General features: G+C 45.7%; 1 protein-coding gene across 1 annotated transcript; it reads left to right on the top strand.

The window, feature by feature from the left end:
* Positions 1 to 3,908: 3,908 nt before the first annotated feature.
* LOC124842265 (uncharacterized) lies at positions 3,909 to 10,204 on the top strand. The gene is given in 3 exon segments (XM_088113641.1): positions 3,909 to 3,982; positions 4,802 to 4,956; positions 4,959 to 10,204. Coding segments are annotated over 3 exon segments (5,475 nt in total).
* The last annotated feature ends 6,584 nt before the right edge of the window (positions 10,205 to 16,788 follow it).

Raw genomic sequence — 16,788 nt, 5'->3', positions numbered from 1 at the left:
GCAACTTGAAGAAATATTATAATAAAATACGATTATATAATGTAAATATTATAAATAATTAACTATTTAATTTCAAAATATTCTTAATATTATATATAATTTCTTGTACTGTTCAACTTCTAGTGTGTTTTGCTATATTACGACTATTTTGTAAAGGATAGATGCTGATTTAATAAATTATTTTATTTCTTTTTCTTATAATCAACTGAACAAAAATATTTTAATTCTTTTTCTAACCATGTTAACTAAATTTAACAAAGAAAATATATATATATATATATATATATATATATATATATATATATATATATATATATTAACACTCCTTCACCCACACTATATTTTGATTTTTTTCAAATTAATATACATTTATTTAATCTTGTTTAGTTTTTAATAAATCTAAATTAAATTCGACAATAATACTACTTATATACAACATTTTGTAATTGATTCATTTTTTTATATTAATAAATCTAAACTAAAGTTCGACCATCAATATTACTGACTTATAGTATTTTGTAATTATAAGAAAAGAAAAATGGAATAAATATGAATCTATGCAGTTAAAAACAGCACATTATAAATTTTCCCATGTTCAGCCGACATGAAGTTACCATATTAATAAATGAATAACATAGGTTATCCTATTTCAAAATAAAGTTTATAAGTTGATTTTTTTCAATTAAGGGTAATTGTATTAATACGTGCTCATGTACCCACTTTTAAACTATTATCAAATGTAGAATGTTACAAACCTTTTTATGTATTTATTCTTCACTAGCCAATATCCATTTAGAAGAGTTTTTGGTGGAATAGACCTTTCATATAAGTTTATTTGTGCTTTCTATTAACTTGGTTAGGATTTGGTTTTCAGTCTAATTAACTTTCTACTTCTGAAATATCTTATGGTTCCGTTTAAAACATAAACTTACAACTATTTTTTTTTTGTTTGTTTAACTTTGTTTTCTTGGTTATTTGTTAATTGTTACTCTTCTCATTGTTGTTATTGTTATTTGTATGTTTGCTTCTTACTTTTCATATAATAAATTTGTATTAAAAATAGTGTTTTTTCTCCCATGAGTATGTCTACTTTAGACAATATATATTTGATATAATACTTAATGTAAAAAGAGATACACATTAAAAAAAATAATGATTAAAGGTAGATTAAAAGTGTCATGATGTATATAAATGAACAAGATGATCAATATTTAAGAAAAAATACCAACAAATCTATTAGCTTAAATTTGATATTATATTATCTCATATGATTAACTTATGATACATTTACAAGTTATTTAGGTTATAATAACATTTGCATAATATCAATTAATTTAACCCACGTAATTAAGATCCCAACTCACAAATATTATATGGAGTAAAAATATGAATTAAATATCAATAACTAATATTAATTTTTAAAAAAATACTAGTGGTCAATCTTTTGTGAACGTGATATAACACCAAAATATACTAATTGTCTTACTAAAGTTAAGTGAAGAAAATTAGTGTTTGCATTGGTTTTATCAACCTCGAAATTATCACCATTTTAATTTAATTCCACATTGTGACGTGCAATTATTCTACTCATGATACATGCCCCTTGTGGTTCTAAGAATTTCTTTTCATAATTCAGCATTCGAGATAGTTCGCAGGAAAATTAAAGTTTTTCTTCTTTTTTTTTGCCTTGACGTGATGGATGCATTATTTTGTAAATAGTAGATAAATAATTTGTTTGGCTGTAATTAAAAGGAGACATGGACATATAAAATTGCACACAAAATTAGAGATCAGAATTGGCAAATGTGTCACTCATTCTAAATTTAATGTCATTTTCTCATCATTATCATCATGTTGAAGTTAGACATATATTGCTATCAAAAATTCGTATCACATCATGCCTTGAAAAGGAGTAAGGAAACGGTAGTCTTTTTTTCATTATAAAAAGATGAAAAAAACAGAAACAAGATATATATTTTACACCAAACAAATCTTTTGCTTTCCTCGATCGAATTGTTTCATTTGAAGGTAAAAATAACTCCGATTTCATTACCTAAGTTAAAGATACAACAGTAAATATCACTAAGAAAATAAATATCGAATCCCAATCTATTTTGTATTTTTTATTCTGAGAAATTCAAAGATTTTATCTAAAGTATACATTAATTTTCCTTTCACCAGATTTAAGAACTTTTATAAAAACTATTTCAAATTATAAAAATTAAAATGTTCTCATTTTCAAAATCACAAGATTGAGGTTTTATTATGAAATGTTGATACGAAAGTTTCATTCTTCTAGTTGATGTTATGAATTTAATTTTTTATATTGATATTTTTTTTTACTTTGTATATAGCTTAATTCAATTAATGTATTAGGACTTCTTGAGTCACTTTACAAATTGTCATTCTTTAATAATAAACATGTGTGAATTGTATGTTTTGTTCTTTCAACTTGTCTTTCTAATTGTTATTTGTTTGTTTTATTCTCGTTTATATTTTTGAAGCAAGTGATGTTTGTCTTATGAGTGTTGTATGAGTTTGAATTAAAGATATGTATACTAGGATTAAGCTCTTTTGAGTGTTGTTTTTGGACTATGTTTAATGTGTTTCTATGAGTGTGATTAACTGAAGTAGATTTCTTTTGGTATGTAGCTCGGATAATTCGTAAGGTATGGAGTTCATAGGATAGATGTTTCCAGATAGAGAGCTTTGAAACATGTGCTTGAGCTTGCTTGATTGTGAAAAGTTTTTAGAGTGTTGAGTTCAGAATACCGGTGTTTCTTAATATAAACCTTTATGGAGTGATGTTTGATGTTGGATTCTTAGAATATCAGAAGATGAGTATTTCTAAACCGAAAGCACTAAGGACTGGTATTTATTTTGTTATTTTTTATGACATAATACTATTAAATAAATATTGCATGAAATATGACATGTTGATTTGTTTTCACGTTAACTTATTTTTCTGTTGGTTTGTGTTTGTGTTTGATTGTGATTATCATGATTTATCATGAGAGTTTAGGTGAAAATGCATAATTGTAAAGATTGAAAAGAAAATGACGGAATAGAATTTAAGAATTTTTGTTTGGATGATGTATTTTATTCTATTATAATAAATATGATGTAAATAGAGTGAGTTATGTTATATGTAAAGTTTGAATAAGTTTGATAAAGGATGAGTTTTATTTTTTTTATATGAATTATGATTAAAAGTAAATTCGGATTTTATAGCATTAAAATTTGTGGAGTGTTACGTATTCACACATTCAAATTTTTCATATAGGCCAATAAATATTCATAATAACTCTCAAAACACGTTATTTCTTCAAACATCCTTTAATAATGTAGGTAATGTCCATAATGACAAACATGATATCCTATCATCTTATAACTTTGTTTCTTGAATGCATAAAACATCTACCTTTTCATTATCTACTAACTTCGTAATCCCTTTTCCTTGGAATCAAATCACATAATTAGGGATAACAATAAAATATATAACCATAATATTCGTGTTAATATTTCATGATGCAATTTTTATTTAAATTGTTTTCATTTAAGTTTATATTTTAAAGAACAATTTCAATATTAAAAAAAATACCTACATGTATTTATAAATGTCGAAACAGAACAAATTAACAGAGACCAAAGCCAAATCATTCATTCGAACAAGTAAAAAGTTATCAAAGATTATTTCTTTTCCTACTCTCTTACTGTACCAGAGAGTGCCAGGCGCCGTACGAAGGGCGCCGAAGCGCCAGGCGCCGTACAAGGGCGCCGAAGTGCCAGGCGCCGTACGAAGGGCGCCGAAGTGCCAGGCGCCGTACGAAGGGCGCCGAAGCGCCAGGCGCCGTGCGAAAGACGCCCGAAATACCGGGCGCCATACGGAAGGACCGTCCGGTTGCCCAATGATCGCCTACCCAGATGTACCGGAGTCCACTCCGGAGGCCACGGTGACTTACGACAATGCCTGTACGCAATCGTATAAGGCAAGCCGGCGGCTCATGCGTTGAAGAGCCGGCCAAAGATTGAACCTAGACCCGGTATAAACTCTCCTAACCCTCCTGTAGCAGGGAGGAACACCTACCAATCGGGTCGAACCTCTTTATAAGAAAAACTTTGAAGAACTCACAAGGAATTCTACCATCACAGAGCGGCTCGACACGACAGCCACTGCATCAAATCTTGCCTGTTAAGTGACCCAAAGTCCTACGTTCACTACGGGCACTAGGACTTGGGGGGCTTGTGTATCTGCAAGGGCCGGACGCCGTACGGAAGGATCCATGTGTACGGATGCACAAACTAATTGGGCGGATCTCCACGCGGACGAGGCGGACGCCCATATCACATTGACGGATCTCCGCGGACACGGCCGGCAAATCCGGACGCCGGACCAAAGATCCCACACGGGCGGATCCCACATGGACGGATCTTCACGGACACGACCAGCAAAACCGAACGCCGGACCAAAGATCCCACATGGGCGGATCTCGCGTGGGCGGATCTCCGTGCGCGCGAGGCAGACGCCCATTTCACATGGGCGGACGTCCACGCCCGCCAAAACACTAATCAACATGACTTAAGGAAAAGCAGCCTGGTTTAAAGGTAAGTAGAAATTAGAAGCTATTGGGCCGTTTTGGGCCGTGATTAACTTTTCACTAATCCCAAGCCCATAGCGAAAACTATAAATACAGGTCCACGGTGAGTGGTAGACAGGTTACATTGAATGCTCATTTATTGCTACTACTAAAAAATAGCCACTGCTCTGAAACTGACTTTGGCATCGGAGAATCTTTTGTAGGTCTCCACTCCTCCGGATCAAGAGGAGAGCCAGAGCGCCAGGAGAGGATCGGCCAAGGAGACAATACTACGGGAGGACTTGGAAGACTTGGAACCCCACAGCCCTACACATCCGAAACATTTGGCGCCCACCGTGGGGCCGTGTGATTTCAAAAACTCAATGGTGACCACAAGAAACCAGGGCACAGACGACCCGGTGGAGATGATCCGCGCATTGCAGCAGAAAATGGAAGAGATGCAGCAGCGTCACGAGGACGAATTGGCCGCCGTAAAAGCCGACTGCGAAGCCCGGATAGCCGAGGAGGTCGGGCGGATAGATGAAGGAAAGCAAAGGAAGGGTAAGGAAAAGACGGGAGCGGAAGACAGTCCACCCGCCGATACCGAGTATGATAAAACCTGGAGGCCTACCGGGTCCGAGGCGGAAGGAAGCAAGGCCAAATCGGTGCATGCGGAGAGCGCTGCCGAGGACGGACGACTGATAGTGAAGTCGGAACCGTCGTCCACCTTGTTACTCCCGTTCACTCAGAACATCATGGATGTCCAAATTTCGGAGCAATTCATGGCTCCGCAATTCAAAATGTATAACGGAACAACGGACCCTGCCTCCCATATCCAGACGTTCTCGAACGCGATGGCGTTCCGAACAGGCAATGACGCCATCTGGTGCAGAGCATTCTCGCTCTCGTTGGAGGACGAGGCATTGGAGTGGTTCAACACCCTCCCCCCTAATTCGATAGAAAATTTCGCCGGGTTGAAACAGCAGTTCATCAAACAATTTGCGGCCAGCAGCACTCAAGACCTGACCGTATTCGAATTAATGACCCTCAAGCAGGAGAAGGACGAGACCTTGCGGACGTTCATGGACAGGTATCAGAAGACCGTCCGGCGAGTGAAAAGCCTGACGCCGGAGCTCGCCCTTCACTACATCCTGCCGGCTCTTAAGCCGGGGCCGTTCAAAGATAGTGTCTGCAGGCGAGCACCCAAAACAATGGAGGAGTTGAGGGAGAGAGCAGCTGATGAAATAAGGGTGGAGGAGATGAAGCTCTCCTATAAAAAAGAAAATCAAGAAGCCAGGGGAGAGAGGACGGACGGTAATAAGCCCGCCAATTCTACGGGAAAAACGTTCGGCCTTAGGCCCCGGGAGCAGAAGAAAGGACCTCGCTTCCAACAATATACGCCCTTGAACGCCTCAAGGGAGAAAATTCTCCGAGAGGCCCTAAGTGCAGAACTGATAGTGGAGCATGAGGGACTCCCAACTTTGAAGGGCGCTGACCGGAGCAAACATTGCTCCTACCACAAAAACATGGGTCACAGCACCGAAGAATGCCGGACCCTCAAGGACAAAATAGAAGAACTCATCCGGGCGGGAAAACTTAAGAAGTACGTCCGAGACGAGCGCCCGTCGCAGTCAACCGAACGGTCCGCCCAGAGACCGGCCTACCGAAAGGATAAGCCGCGGAATCCCCGAGCGGAACGACCCCGCTCCGAAAGGCGCCCGAGCCGAAGTCGAAGCCGCAGCCGGGAACGCCCCTTGAGAGGACACATTAATACCATTTCCGGAGGATTCGCGGGAGGAGGATCATCTTCTTCCGCCCGTAAACGCCACGTTCGGGCCCTCCAATCCGTCCATCTGGTTGACAAGCCGCGTCGCTCCATGCCGCCCATTACCTTCTCGGACGAGGACTTTCACGCCCCTGATCCCGACCAGGACGACCCAATGGTCATAACGGCAGAGATAGCACGGTATGGGATAAGCAAAGTCCTGGTTGACCAAGGAAGTTCGGTCAACATCCTTTACTGGAAGACCTTCCTGCAAATGGATATCTCAGAAGATCTGATTGTCCCCTACGATGGGCAGATAGTAGGGTTTGCAGGAGAAAGAGTTGACACAAGGGGATATGTGGAGTTGAGGACGAGGTTGGGGACCGGACGATCTAGCGAGGAGAAGAGGGTCCGGTATCTGCTGGTAGAGGCGAGCACCTCATATAACGTGCTGCTCGGAAGGCCGTGCTTAAACGCTTTTGGAGCCATCGTCTCTACCCCCCACCTCACAATGAAATACCCCTCCGAGAAGGGAACTATTTGTACAGTCCGGGCGGACCAGAAGACGGCGCGAGAATGTTACGCAGCTGGGTTGAAGTTGCACGTCCGTCCCGTAAAAAGGCGGGCGGCCGGCTCAGAGGTGGCCATGGCCGACCTTGACCCTAGGACGAATACCGAGGACCGGCTGGAACCTATGGGAGAGACCCAACCTATCCTGATAGGAAAGGAACCTGCCCAAACCACTCTTATCGCCAGGGAGCTGAACCTCGAAATGGAAAAGGAACTGAGAGCGCTCTTGTGGAGGAACCGTGATCTCTTTGCATGGACGGCAGCAGATATGCCAGGCATTCATCCTGCGGTGATGTGCCACAAGCTCTCGCTTTTCCAGAATGCACGACCTATAGCCCAGAAAAAGCGAAGAATGGGCGAGGAGAAGCGCAAGGCGGTCGAAGAGGAGGTAGAGAAGTTGAAGAGAGCCGGATTCGTCCGGGCTGTCACCTACACCACCTGGCTAGCTAACGTGGTCATGGTGAAGAAGGCCAGCGGGAAGTGGCGCATGTGTACCGACTACACGGATCTGAACAAGGCCTGCCCAAAGGATTCGCACCCTCTACCCAGCATAGACGCCCTGGTGGACGGCGCCTCCGGACACCGCGTGTTGAGTTTCCTGGATGCATATTCCGGGTATAATCAGATACCCATGTACGGACCAGACATCGAGAAGACAGCATTCATCACAGAGAAGGCTAACTTCTGCTATGAGGTTATGCCGTTCGGTCTGAAGAATGCGGGGGCGACATACCAGCGCCTAATGGATCGAATCTTCCGGGAACAGATAGGCCGGTGCATGGACGTATATGTGGACGACATGGTGGTCCGATCGGCAGATGGAGAGGGACACATCCAAGACCTTGAGGAGGTTTTTCGCCAAGTAAGGAAATTCGGCATGCGCTTGAATCCTGCAAAGTGTACGTTCGGGGTAGCCGCCGGAAAGTTCTTGGGTTTTATGTTAACATCAAGGGGGATTGAGGCTAACCCAGACAAGTGTGACGCGGTACTGCAAATGCAGAGTCCGGCCACCCTTAAGGAAGTCCAGAGACTGGTCGGACGCCTCACTGCCTTGTCCCGATTTATCCCCAAGCTAGCAGAGCGGATGAGGCCGGTCCTGCGTAAGCTGAAGAAAGGGGCCGGCCCGTCATGGGACGACGAATGCGAGCGAGCATTCCAAGACGTCAAAGCCATCCTAAGTAACCCACCGGTCATGAACCGCCCGGTTCCGGGTGGAGATTTGCACATCTTCTTGGGAGTATCTGAAACGGCCGTCAGCGCCGTATTGATGCAAGAGCGGCCTCAAGCGAGATTAATCTACTTCGTGAGTCGAACGCTCCTAGATGCAGAAACCCGGTATCAGCGGGTAGAGAAGGTGGCCTTGGCTTTATTGCACGCATCCCGAAGGCTTCGCCCTTACTTTCAAAGTTATCAAGTGATAGTCCGGACGGACTTCCCAATCTCCAAAATCCTCAGAAAGCCGGACCTAGCCGGACGGATGGTGGCCTGGGCAGTAGAGCTCTCAGAGTTCGGCTTGCGCTATGAACCAAGAGGATCGGTCAAAGGCCAACATTTGGCAGATTTCGCGGCCGAATTACCCCCATCCGGCCTAGAAGACTGGAACCTGTACGTGGACGGAGCGTCCGGGCGTTCGATAAGCGGGGCCGGCATCGTTCTTGAAGGCCCCAACGGATTCTTACTGGAGCATTCCTTGATATTCAAATTCAAAGTATCCAACAACCAGGCCGAGTATGAGGCCCTGGTAGCCGGCCTCGAGTTGGCAAAAGACATGGGGGCGCGGAGGATAACCTGCCGGACGGACTCTGAGTTGGTGGTAGGCCAAATGAACGGCAACTTCCAAGTCAGAGAGGAGCGCCTTTTACGATACTACCAACGAGCGGCGGAGCTCGCAAGGGCGTTCGATAAAGTTGACATACAGCACATCCCCAGAGAACAGAACACGAGGGCGGACATACTGTCTAAACTCAGTTCGGGAAAGGAAAAGGGACAGTTGACTACTGTCGTGCGGCAGGTTCTACTTCAGCCTTCGGTAGAATGCTCGGCGGTATCCGATGGAGGGCAGGATTGGCGTGCAGAAATCAGGGAGATCATGACCCGCCAGGACGAGGGGCGGATGGTAGGTCCGGGCGAAGCCAAGAAAATCGCCCGTTACCTTATCGTGGGGGATGACTTATACCGAAGAGGATTCTCCTCCCCCCTCCTTAAGTGCTTGGGGAACGAAGAGGCGTGCTATGTCATGGATGAGCTACACAACGGCGTTTGTGGTTTCCACACAGGATGGAGAACATTAAAAGCCCGGTTGCTGAGAGCCGGATATTATTGGCCTACCATGGAGGCGGACACAAAAGCGTTCGTCCAGCGCTGCGTCCGCTGTCAGGAACATTCCAACAACTCCCACCTTCCGCCACATGCCTTACGTTCAATATCCTCCCCATGGCCCTTCGCCCAATGGGGAATGGACATCGTAGGACCATTCCCAGTAGGGCAAGCGCAGAGGAAGTTCCTCTTGGTGGCGGTGGATTACTTCACCAAGTGGGTAGAGGCCGAGCCCTTGGCGACCATCACGGCTGCCCAGGTCCAGAAGTTCTGTTGGAAATTAATATGTCGCTTCGGCCTCCCTCGATCCATCATCACGGATAACGGTCGGCAGTTTATCGACAAAAAACTAGCTGAGTTCTTCAAGGGATTGGGGATTAAGCACGTTACCAGCTCTGTGGAGCATCCCCAGACGAACGGTCAAGCCGAGGCAATGAACAAAGCCATAGTCTCAGAACTTAAGAGGCGTTTGGGGGAAAGAAAGGGGGCATGGGTGGACGAACTACCCGAGGTCCTATGGGCGTATAGATGCACACCCCATGGAACCACAGGCGAAACCCCTTTCAACTTAACTTATGGTACCGATGCCATGTTGCCGGTTGAGCTGGGCGAGCCGTCCTTGAGGCGAGAAGTCGAGGACCTGAACCTCAACGACCAAGAGTTGAGAATCGAGTTGGACTCCCTGGACGAACGGCGTGACCGAGCGGCGCTGAGGGCCGAAGCATGCAAGCGCATGGTGGAAAGAAAATACAACTCCAAGGTCCGGCCAAGAAGCTTCCAGGAGGGGGACCTAGTATGGAGAAAAGCGGGAGACGCCCGCCGAAACCCAACTCATGGAAAGCTGGCCGCCAAGTGGGAAGGGCCGTTCCGAGTAATGGAGGCCCTGGGAAACGGAGCGTATAGGCTGGAGCGCATGGACGGACGTCCCATCCCTAACACTTGGAACGCCACGCATCTAAAGTTTTATTTCAGTTAACTTCCGCGGCTTGATGTAATGTACCCCCATGGTTAATGAATCAAGTTCTATTTCCTCCTATGAAACTCACTTTGTTTTGTAGACATCTAATCCAGAACGAGCGTTCCAAAAGAGAACTTGAAGCGAAGTTCTCAAGCCCTACCAAACCCAAGCTGGCGAACGAGCGTCCCAAACAGAACGAATCTCAGCTTGGTTGGGCGACGAAGCGAAGAGACGTCCGCCCTACCAAACCCAAGCTGGCGAACGAGCGTTCCAAAGAGAACGACTCTCAGCTTGGTTGGGCGACGAAGCGAAGAGACGTCCGCCCTACCAAACCCAAGCTGGCGAACGAGCGTTCCAAAGAGAACGACTCTCAGCTTGGTTGGGCGACGAAGCGAAGAGACGTCCGCCCTACCAAACTCCAAGTTGGCGAACGGGCGTTCCAAAGAGAACGACTCTCAGCTTGGTTGGGCGACGAAGCGAAGACACGTCCGCCCTACCAAACCCAAGCTGGCGAACGAGCGTTCCAAAGAGAACGACTCTCAGCTTGGTTGGGCGACGAAGCGAAGAGACGTCCGCCCTACCAAACTCCAAGCTGGCGAACGGGCGTTCCAAAGAGAACGACTCTCAGCTTGGTTGGGCGACGAAGCGAAGACACGTCCGCCCTACCAAACCCAAGCTGGCGAACGAGCGTTCCAAAGAGAACGACTCTCAGCTTGGTTGGGCGACGAAGCGAAGAGACGTCCGCCCTACCAAACTCCAAGCTGGCGAACGGGCGTTCCAAAGAGAACGACTCTCAGCTTGGTTGGGCGACGAAGTGAAATGACGTCCGCCCTCCCAAACTCCAAGCTGGCGAACGGGCGTTCCAAAGAGAACGACTCTTAGCTTGGTTGGGCGACGAAGAGAAATGACGTCCGTCCTACCAAACTCCAAGCCGGTGAGTGGTCCAACGAGAACAACTCTTGGCCCGGTTGGGCGACATCGCGAAAGGATTGTCCGCCCTACCAAACTCCACGCCGGCGAGTGTTCCAACGAGGACAACTCTCGGCCTGGTTGGGCGACATCGCGAAAGGATTGTCCGCCCTACCAAACTCCACGCCAGTGATTGTTCCAACGAGAACAACTCTCGACCTAGTTGGGCGACACCGCGAAAGGATTGTCCGCACTACCAAAATCCAAGTTGGCGATTGTTCCAACGACAACAATTCTGAGATTGGTTGGGCGACGTTATGCAACTAAACCGGATAAAAATAAAGGCAGATAGAGATGTGCAAAATTAAAGAGCTGTGTATTAATCATTTGCGCTTAAAGGTGCTGCGATCTACAAAAAAGACCGTCCAGCCAACCTCTGGAACACTCGAGACGTTGGATGGACGGTCGAAAGATACACCTCCAAAAAACAATATTAAAAAAGAGAAAAATTCTAATTCTTCCCGCCCCCAGCGATCTCCACGGGCGGCTCGTTCTCTTCGACGGCATTCAAGTCCACAAGGACGCCGTTGAAGACGTCCTTTTCTATATCCACGCCCAAGGCAAAGGGATCCTGGACGCCCGCCAAGAGAGTCACTTGGCGAAGGGCTTTGTTGAATCCCTCCTCATGTTCAAAAAGGATGGTGGACTCCAACTCAGCAATCTGTTCCTTAGCCTTAGCCACTTCAAGAGTGAGCTCCTCATTGGCCTTGGCGCGGCACGACTCGGCCTCCTTCGAGCGGGTTACTTCTGCCTCCAGCAGCTCAATTTTCTGGCAGCTCTCTTCCGCCAAACGCTCCTGCTCAATCCGGGCGGCTTCCAACCCTTCAGCGGACTCCCTCTTAGCTTCTTCTAGCTCGGCCTCAAGCTGCTCGATCCTCTTATCGTATTCGTCTTGATTCAGTACCATCTCCTCCAAAGTCAGCTGAAGGGAGGCCGCGTTTTTCTTCTCCCGGTCAAGCTCGGCCCGGACCTCTGCCACTCCGGGGCGGTCGGCCCACTCCTTCAAATACCAAGCCAAGGCGGATGTCCGGGTTGACATCTCCAGCATGGCGTTAGTAAGCTCCAATTCGGAAAGTGGTTCAATGAGCGCCCGTTGGGAGGAGCTCATGTGAAATTTGGTGCGGTCGCTCATGCTAAAGGCCGGGCTGAAAATGCCGCCAGGAAGAGGAACGAACGGGGCTTTCCCCCGATCCTTCTCCTTGTCTTTGCCCTTCCGGGCCTTCTTTGAGGCCGAGCGAGACGACGACCCCTCTTTGTCTCGTCGCCCCTCCGCAGTAGGATCTGCTCTCTTGCGCTTCGAGAGTTCGGCTGAAACAGTGGCCGCCTCAGACAAAGGTTCCACGTGGGCGGCCTCCAATTCCGGCGGAGGATTGGGAGGCGGTGCCTGCATACTGTGACCCCCGGTTCCGGCAGCAGGGGTGATTCCTACCTTAGGAGCAGCGCGGGTGGTCGCCTGGCGGACCCCCGAAGGAGGAGGACGGGGCGCATCTGGAACAACAGTCGGCCGGGCGGTCGACGAGCTAGCCCCTGACTTCTTCCTCAGTGCAAAAAAGTTGGATTTGCGGGGACCGGGATTCGTCATTAATTCTGCAAGAGACAGGAAAATTCAGAAAATTTAACGTCAGTAAGCGAAAAACAAATACACCCAACGGGACAAGACCATACCGAACGCCTTTGGTCCACAATCTTCGAGACTAAGGCATTCGACCAAGTGGCGGGCGGATATCCGGCGGGGGAGGGCGTTAATGGTGCGCACAGCTTCTAGGTCGGCTGCTGTCAAGGCTCCTGTGGAAGTCGCCCTTATGTGTCGGGGATCTCTCGTCCAATAAAGTGGAAACAGCGGATTCCCTTCACCGTCAGAAAATTCGCGAACGCCGACTTTGTTAATGATTATTTTAAAGTAATGTTGTTTAAAATTCTTGAACGAATCAGAGAAGGGGCGAAAAAGGGTCCTGCCCCGTACCGATCTAAAAGACACCCAGCCGCCAGAACGGGATGGGCGGACTACGAAGTAATGAAAGAAAACCGGGATGGTTGGGGTGACACCTACTGCCAAACACATAGCAAGAAAAGCCTGCACGGCCGCCCACGAGTTGGGGTGCAGCTGCGTTGGAGCCACGTTGACCTCCCGAAGAATAGCCGTTTGAAAATTAGTAAAGGGAACCCGGACAAAAAGGTGGGTGAAGAAAGCCACATACATGAAAAAGAAATCGTACGGACTAGACCGCCCATCATGGAAAACCCTCTCATTTAGCAAAGTTACCCCGGCTTTAATTAACTTAGAGTCCTCCACATCCCGGACAATATGGATGCGACGAACCTGCCACACTAAATCCTTGCGAAAGGCGTAAGAGGAAGCATACCGGCTAGGAACAGGGGGTGCCAGGTCCGACTCAGCCACCCCTTGACCTTCCGGTTCAAAGGGGGACCCGACCACGGAAATACCGCCCTTGAGCAGGAATAGCGGCAAGCCATGAAAAATCCGGTCATCCGCCGCCGCCGGTGAATCGGGATCCGCCCCAGAAGACCCAATCGCCTCCTCCAAAAAGTGAGAAGACACTGAGCTGAGAGAATCGCTGCTGTCGCCCCGCGCCGACCCCTCCCGGACTCCGCCCGACGATCCAGAACCTGACTCGATGGACACAGACGCCATTTATTACCTGATGGAAAAAAGAATCTTGAGCGCGTGAATGATGAGGATAAGTGAAAATGACACCATCTATTCCGCTATTTATAGGGAAAAATTAGTAACCGTTGAATGTATCTTGGCCGTCTAGATTTGGTACAACCAACGCTCCAGATTTGGCGACGCTTCAGCCCTATTCAATGAGGACGCGCCACGTGTTTTCCCGCTCGAAATTCAAATTCAAAAAGCCCACTGGATAAAGCCCAATTACGGGTTCCCGACCCCCACGCGCCGTATCCAAAATCCTACATCCACTACGTGAACTAGGACTTGGGGGGCTTGTGTACCAGAGAGTGCCAGGCGCCGTACGAAGGGCGCCGAAGCGCCAGGCGCCGTACAAGGGCGCCGAAGTGCCAGGCGCCGTACGAAGGGCGCCGAAGTGCCAGGCGCCGTACGAAGGGCGCCGAAGCGCCAGGCGCCGTGCGAAAGACGCCCGAAATACCGGGCGCCATACGGAAGGACCGTCCGGTTGCCCAATGATCGCCTACCCAGATGTACCGGAGTCCACTCCGGAGGCCACGGTGACTTACGACAATGCCTGTACGCAATCGTATAAGGCAAGCCGGCGGCTCATGCGTTGAAGAGCCGGCCAAAGATTGAACCTAGACCCGGTATAAACTCTCCTAACCCTCCTGTAGCAGGGAGGAACACCTACCAATCGGGTCGAACCTCTTTATAAGAAAAACTTTGAAGAACTCACAAGGAATTCTACCATCACAGAGCGGCCCGACACGACAGCCACTGCATCAAATCTTGCCTGTTAAGTGACCCAAAGTCCTACGTTCACTACGGGCACTAGGACTTGGGGGGCTTGTGTATCTGCAAGGGCCGGACGCCGTACGGAAGGATCCATGTGTACGGATGCACAAACTAATTGGGCGGATCTCCACGCGGACGAGGCGGACGCCCATATCACATTGACGGATCTCCGCGGACACGGCCGGCAAATCCGGACGCCGGACCAAAGATCCCACACGGGCGGATCCCACATGGACGGATCTTCACGGACACGACCAGCAAAACCGAACGCCGGACCAAAGATCCCACATGGGCGGATCTCGCGTGGGCAGATCTCCGTGCGCGCGAGGCAGACGCCCATTTCACATGGGCGGACGTCCACGCCCGCCAAAACACTAATCAACATGACTTAAGGAAAAGCAGCCTGGTTTAAAGGTAAGTAGAAATTAGAAGCTATTGGGCCGTTTTGGGCCGTGATTAACTTTTCACTAATCCCAAGCCCATAGCGAAAACTATAAATACAGGTCCACGGTGAGTGGTAGACAGGTTACATTGAATGCTCATTTATTGCTACTACTAAAAAATAGCCACTGCTCTGAAACTGACTTTGGCATCGGAGAATCTTTTGTAGGTCTCCACCCCTCCGGATCAAGAGGAGAGCCAGAGCGCCAGGAGAGGATCGGCCAAGGAGACAATACTACGGGAGGACTTGGAAGACTTGGAACCCCACAGCCCTACACATCCGAAACACTTACTAACATGGAAAGTATGTATATATATGTATATATATATATATATATATATATATATATATATATATGTATATATATATATATATATATATATATATATATATATATATATATATATATATATATATATATATGTATATATAGCCTTGTGAGTGGGACATAGTGAACATATAAATTAAACTCTACTTTATGATAGTGATGAAAAGATGTATGAGAAGGGTGTGAATTAATTATAAAAGCTGACTACGTGCAGAGGCATGTTATAGAGGCTATTCTATTGAATTCGAACTGCAAAAATAAATGCAGAATAAATGCAATGCAACAAAATTTTGAGCGGCTTGTGTTGTGTGTGAAATATCAGGTGTGAGCTACCTCCCACACTTCCTATGGGCCATGGATATCATAAATTCCTCCACTTCCCACCTACTCATCCCCAAATATCAAATCCTTCTTCACTTATGCTAGCTAATGGAATCTTTCTATTTAATTACAATTTCTTACTTCACAATACTTTAATTCTATATTATTCATAGATTATTTCAATTTAATCAATGTTAAATCTGAACCTTAAGTATTTTGTTATGTCGCATACATACATGATACGCTAATGTAATTTATTTGAGAACAAATTAAAAGTAAAAATAAATGTTTTATTAAAAATTGGAAAGTATCAACCCATTTGAACTTTTTAAAAATAAAAACAACAATTATTTTATAAAGAAAAAGAATAGATCTAATTTGCGTGAAAAAAAGTTGTCCCACCTTGCTTTGGAAAGGTAAAAAAGTTGGTGAAATCAATTGGATATTAATTTATCATTATTTCAGTCCTTTTATTTTCTTAAGAAATGTTATAAGATTGATTATTTCATGTTCAAAAAATCATGTATAAATCATATTTGTAAAAATAACTAAAACTTGTTTAGTTTCATGTTTTTAATTAATTTCACAAATAGTAATAAAATGCTTGGAGCTTTTGTTTGATTTTCTCCCGTTTCTGCCATTTTTTAAATGCATATTAATTTTTTCCATCTCATCGCGAATAACTTCGAATTTAGTTAATTTGAAAAAAAAAGGTAATTATTTGTAACAAAATTTATAAAATTAAATGTTAATGTAATTTAGTGTTCATGAATATATTTCCTATTTATAAACAACTTTCTGAAACAAAACATAATATATTTTTCTTAAAAACTTTTTTTCCCCAACCATGTTGCTCTAATTTACAAGTGGCTCAACATGCACACACTCGTCTTTTCGATGCAACTGATTCTTCAGAATGTTATTGCGGTTCTACGAACAACTGCATGTTAACCATCACTTCACGTACCCTTTTACTCAAAAAAAGGCCAATCTTCAGCTTTGAACTGAACACCTATTACTACGCGAAAAAGGAAAACGACATGACATGTCGATTTTGAGTTTGAAACGGATCTACCTTAAGACCAGTTCCAACATTA

The sequence above is a fragment of the Vigna umbellata genome, chromosome 1 (genome assembly GCF_029865625.1).
Source record: "Vigna umbellata cultivar VRB3 chromosome 1, Vumbellata_1.0, whole genome shotgun sequence".
NCBI classification, from domain to species: Eukaryota; Viridiplantae; Streptophyta; class Magnoliopsida; order Fabales; family Fabaceae; genus Vigna; species Vigna umbellata.
This window is presented reverse-complemented; position numbering and strand designations above follow the sequence as displayed.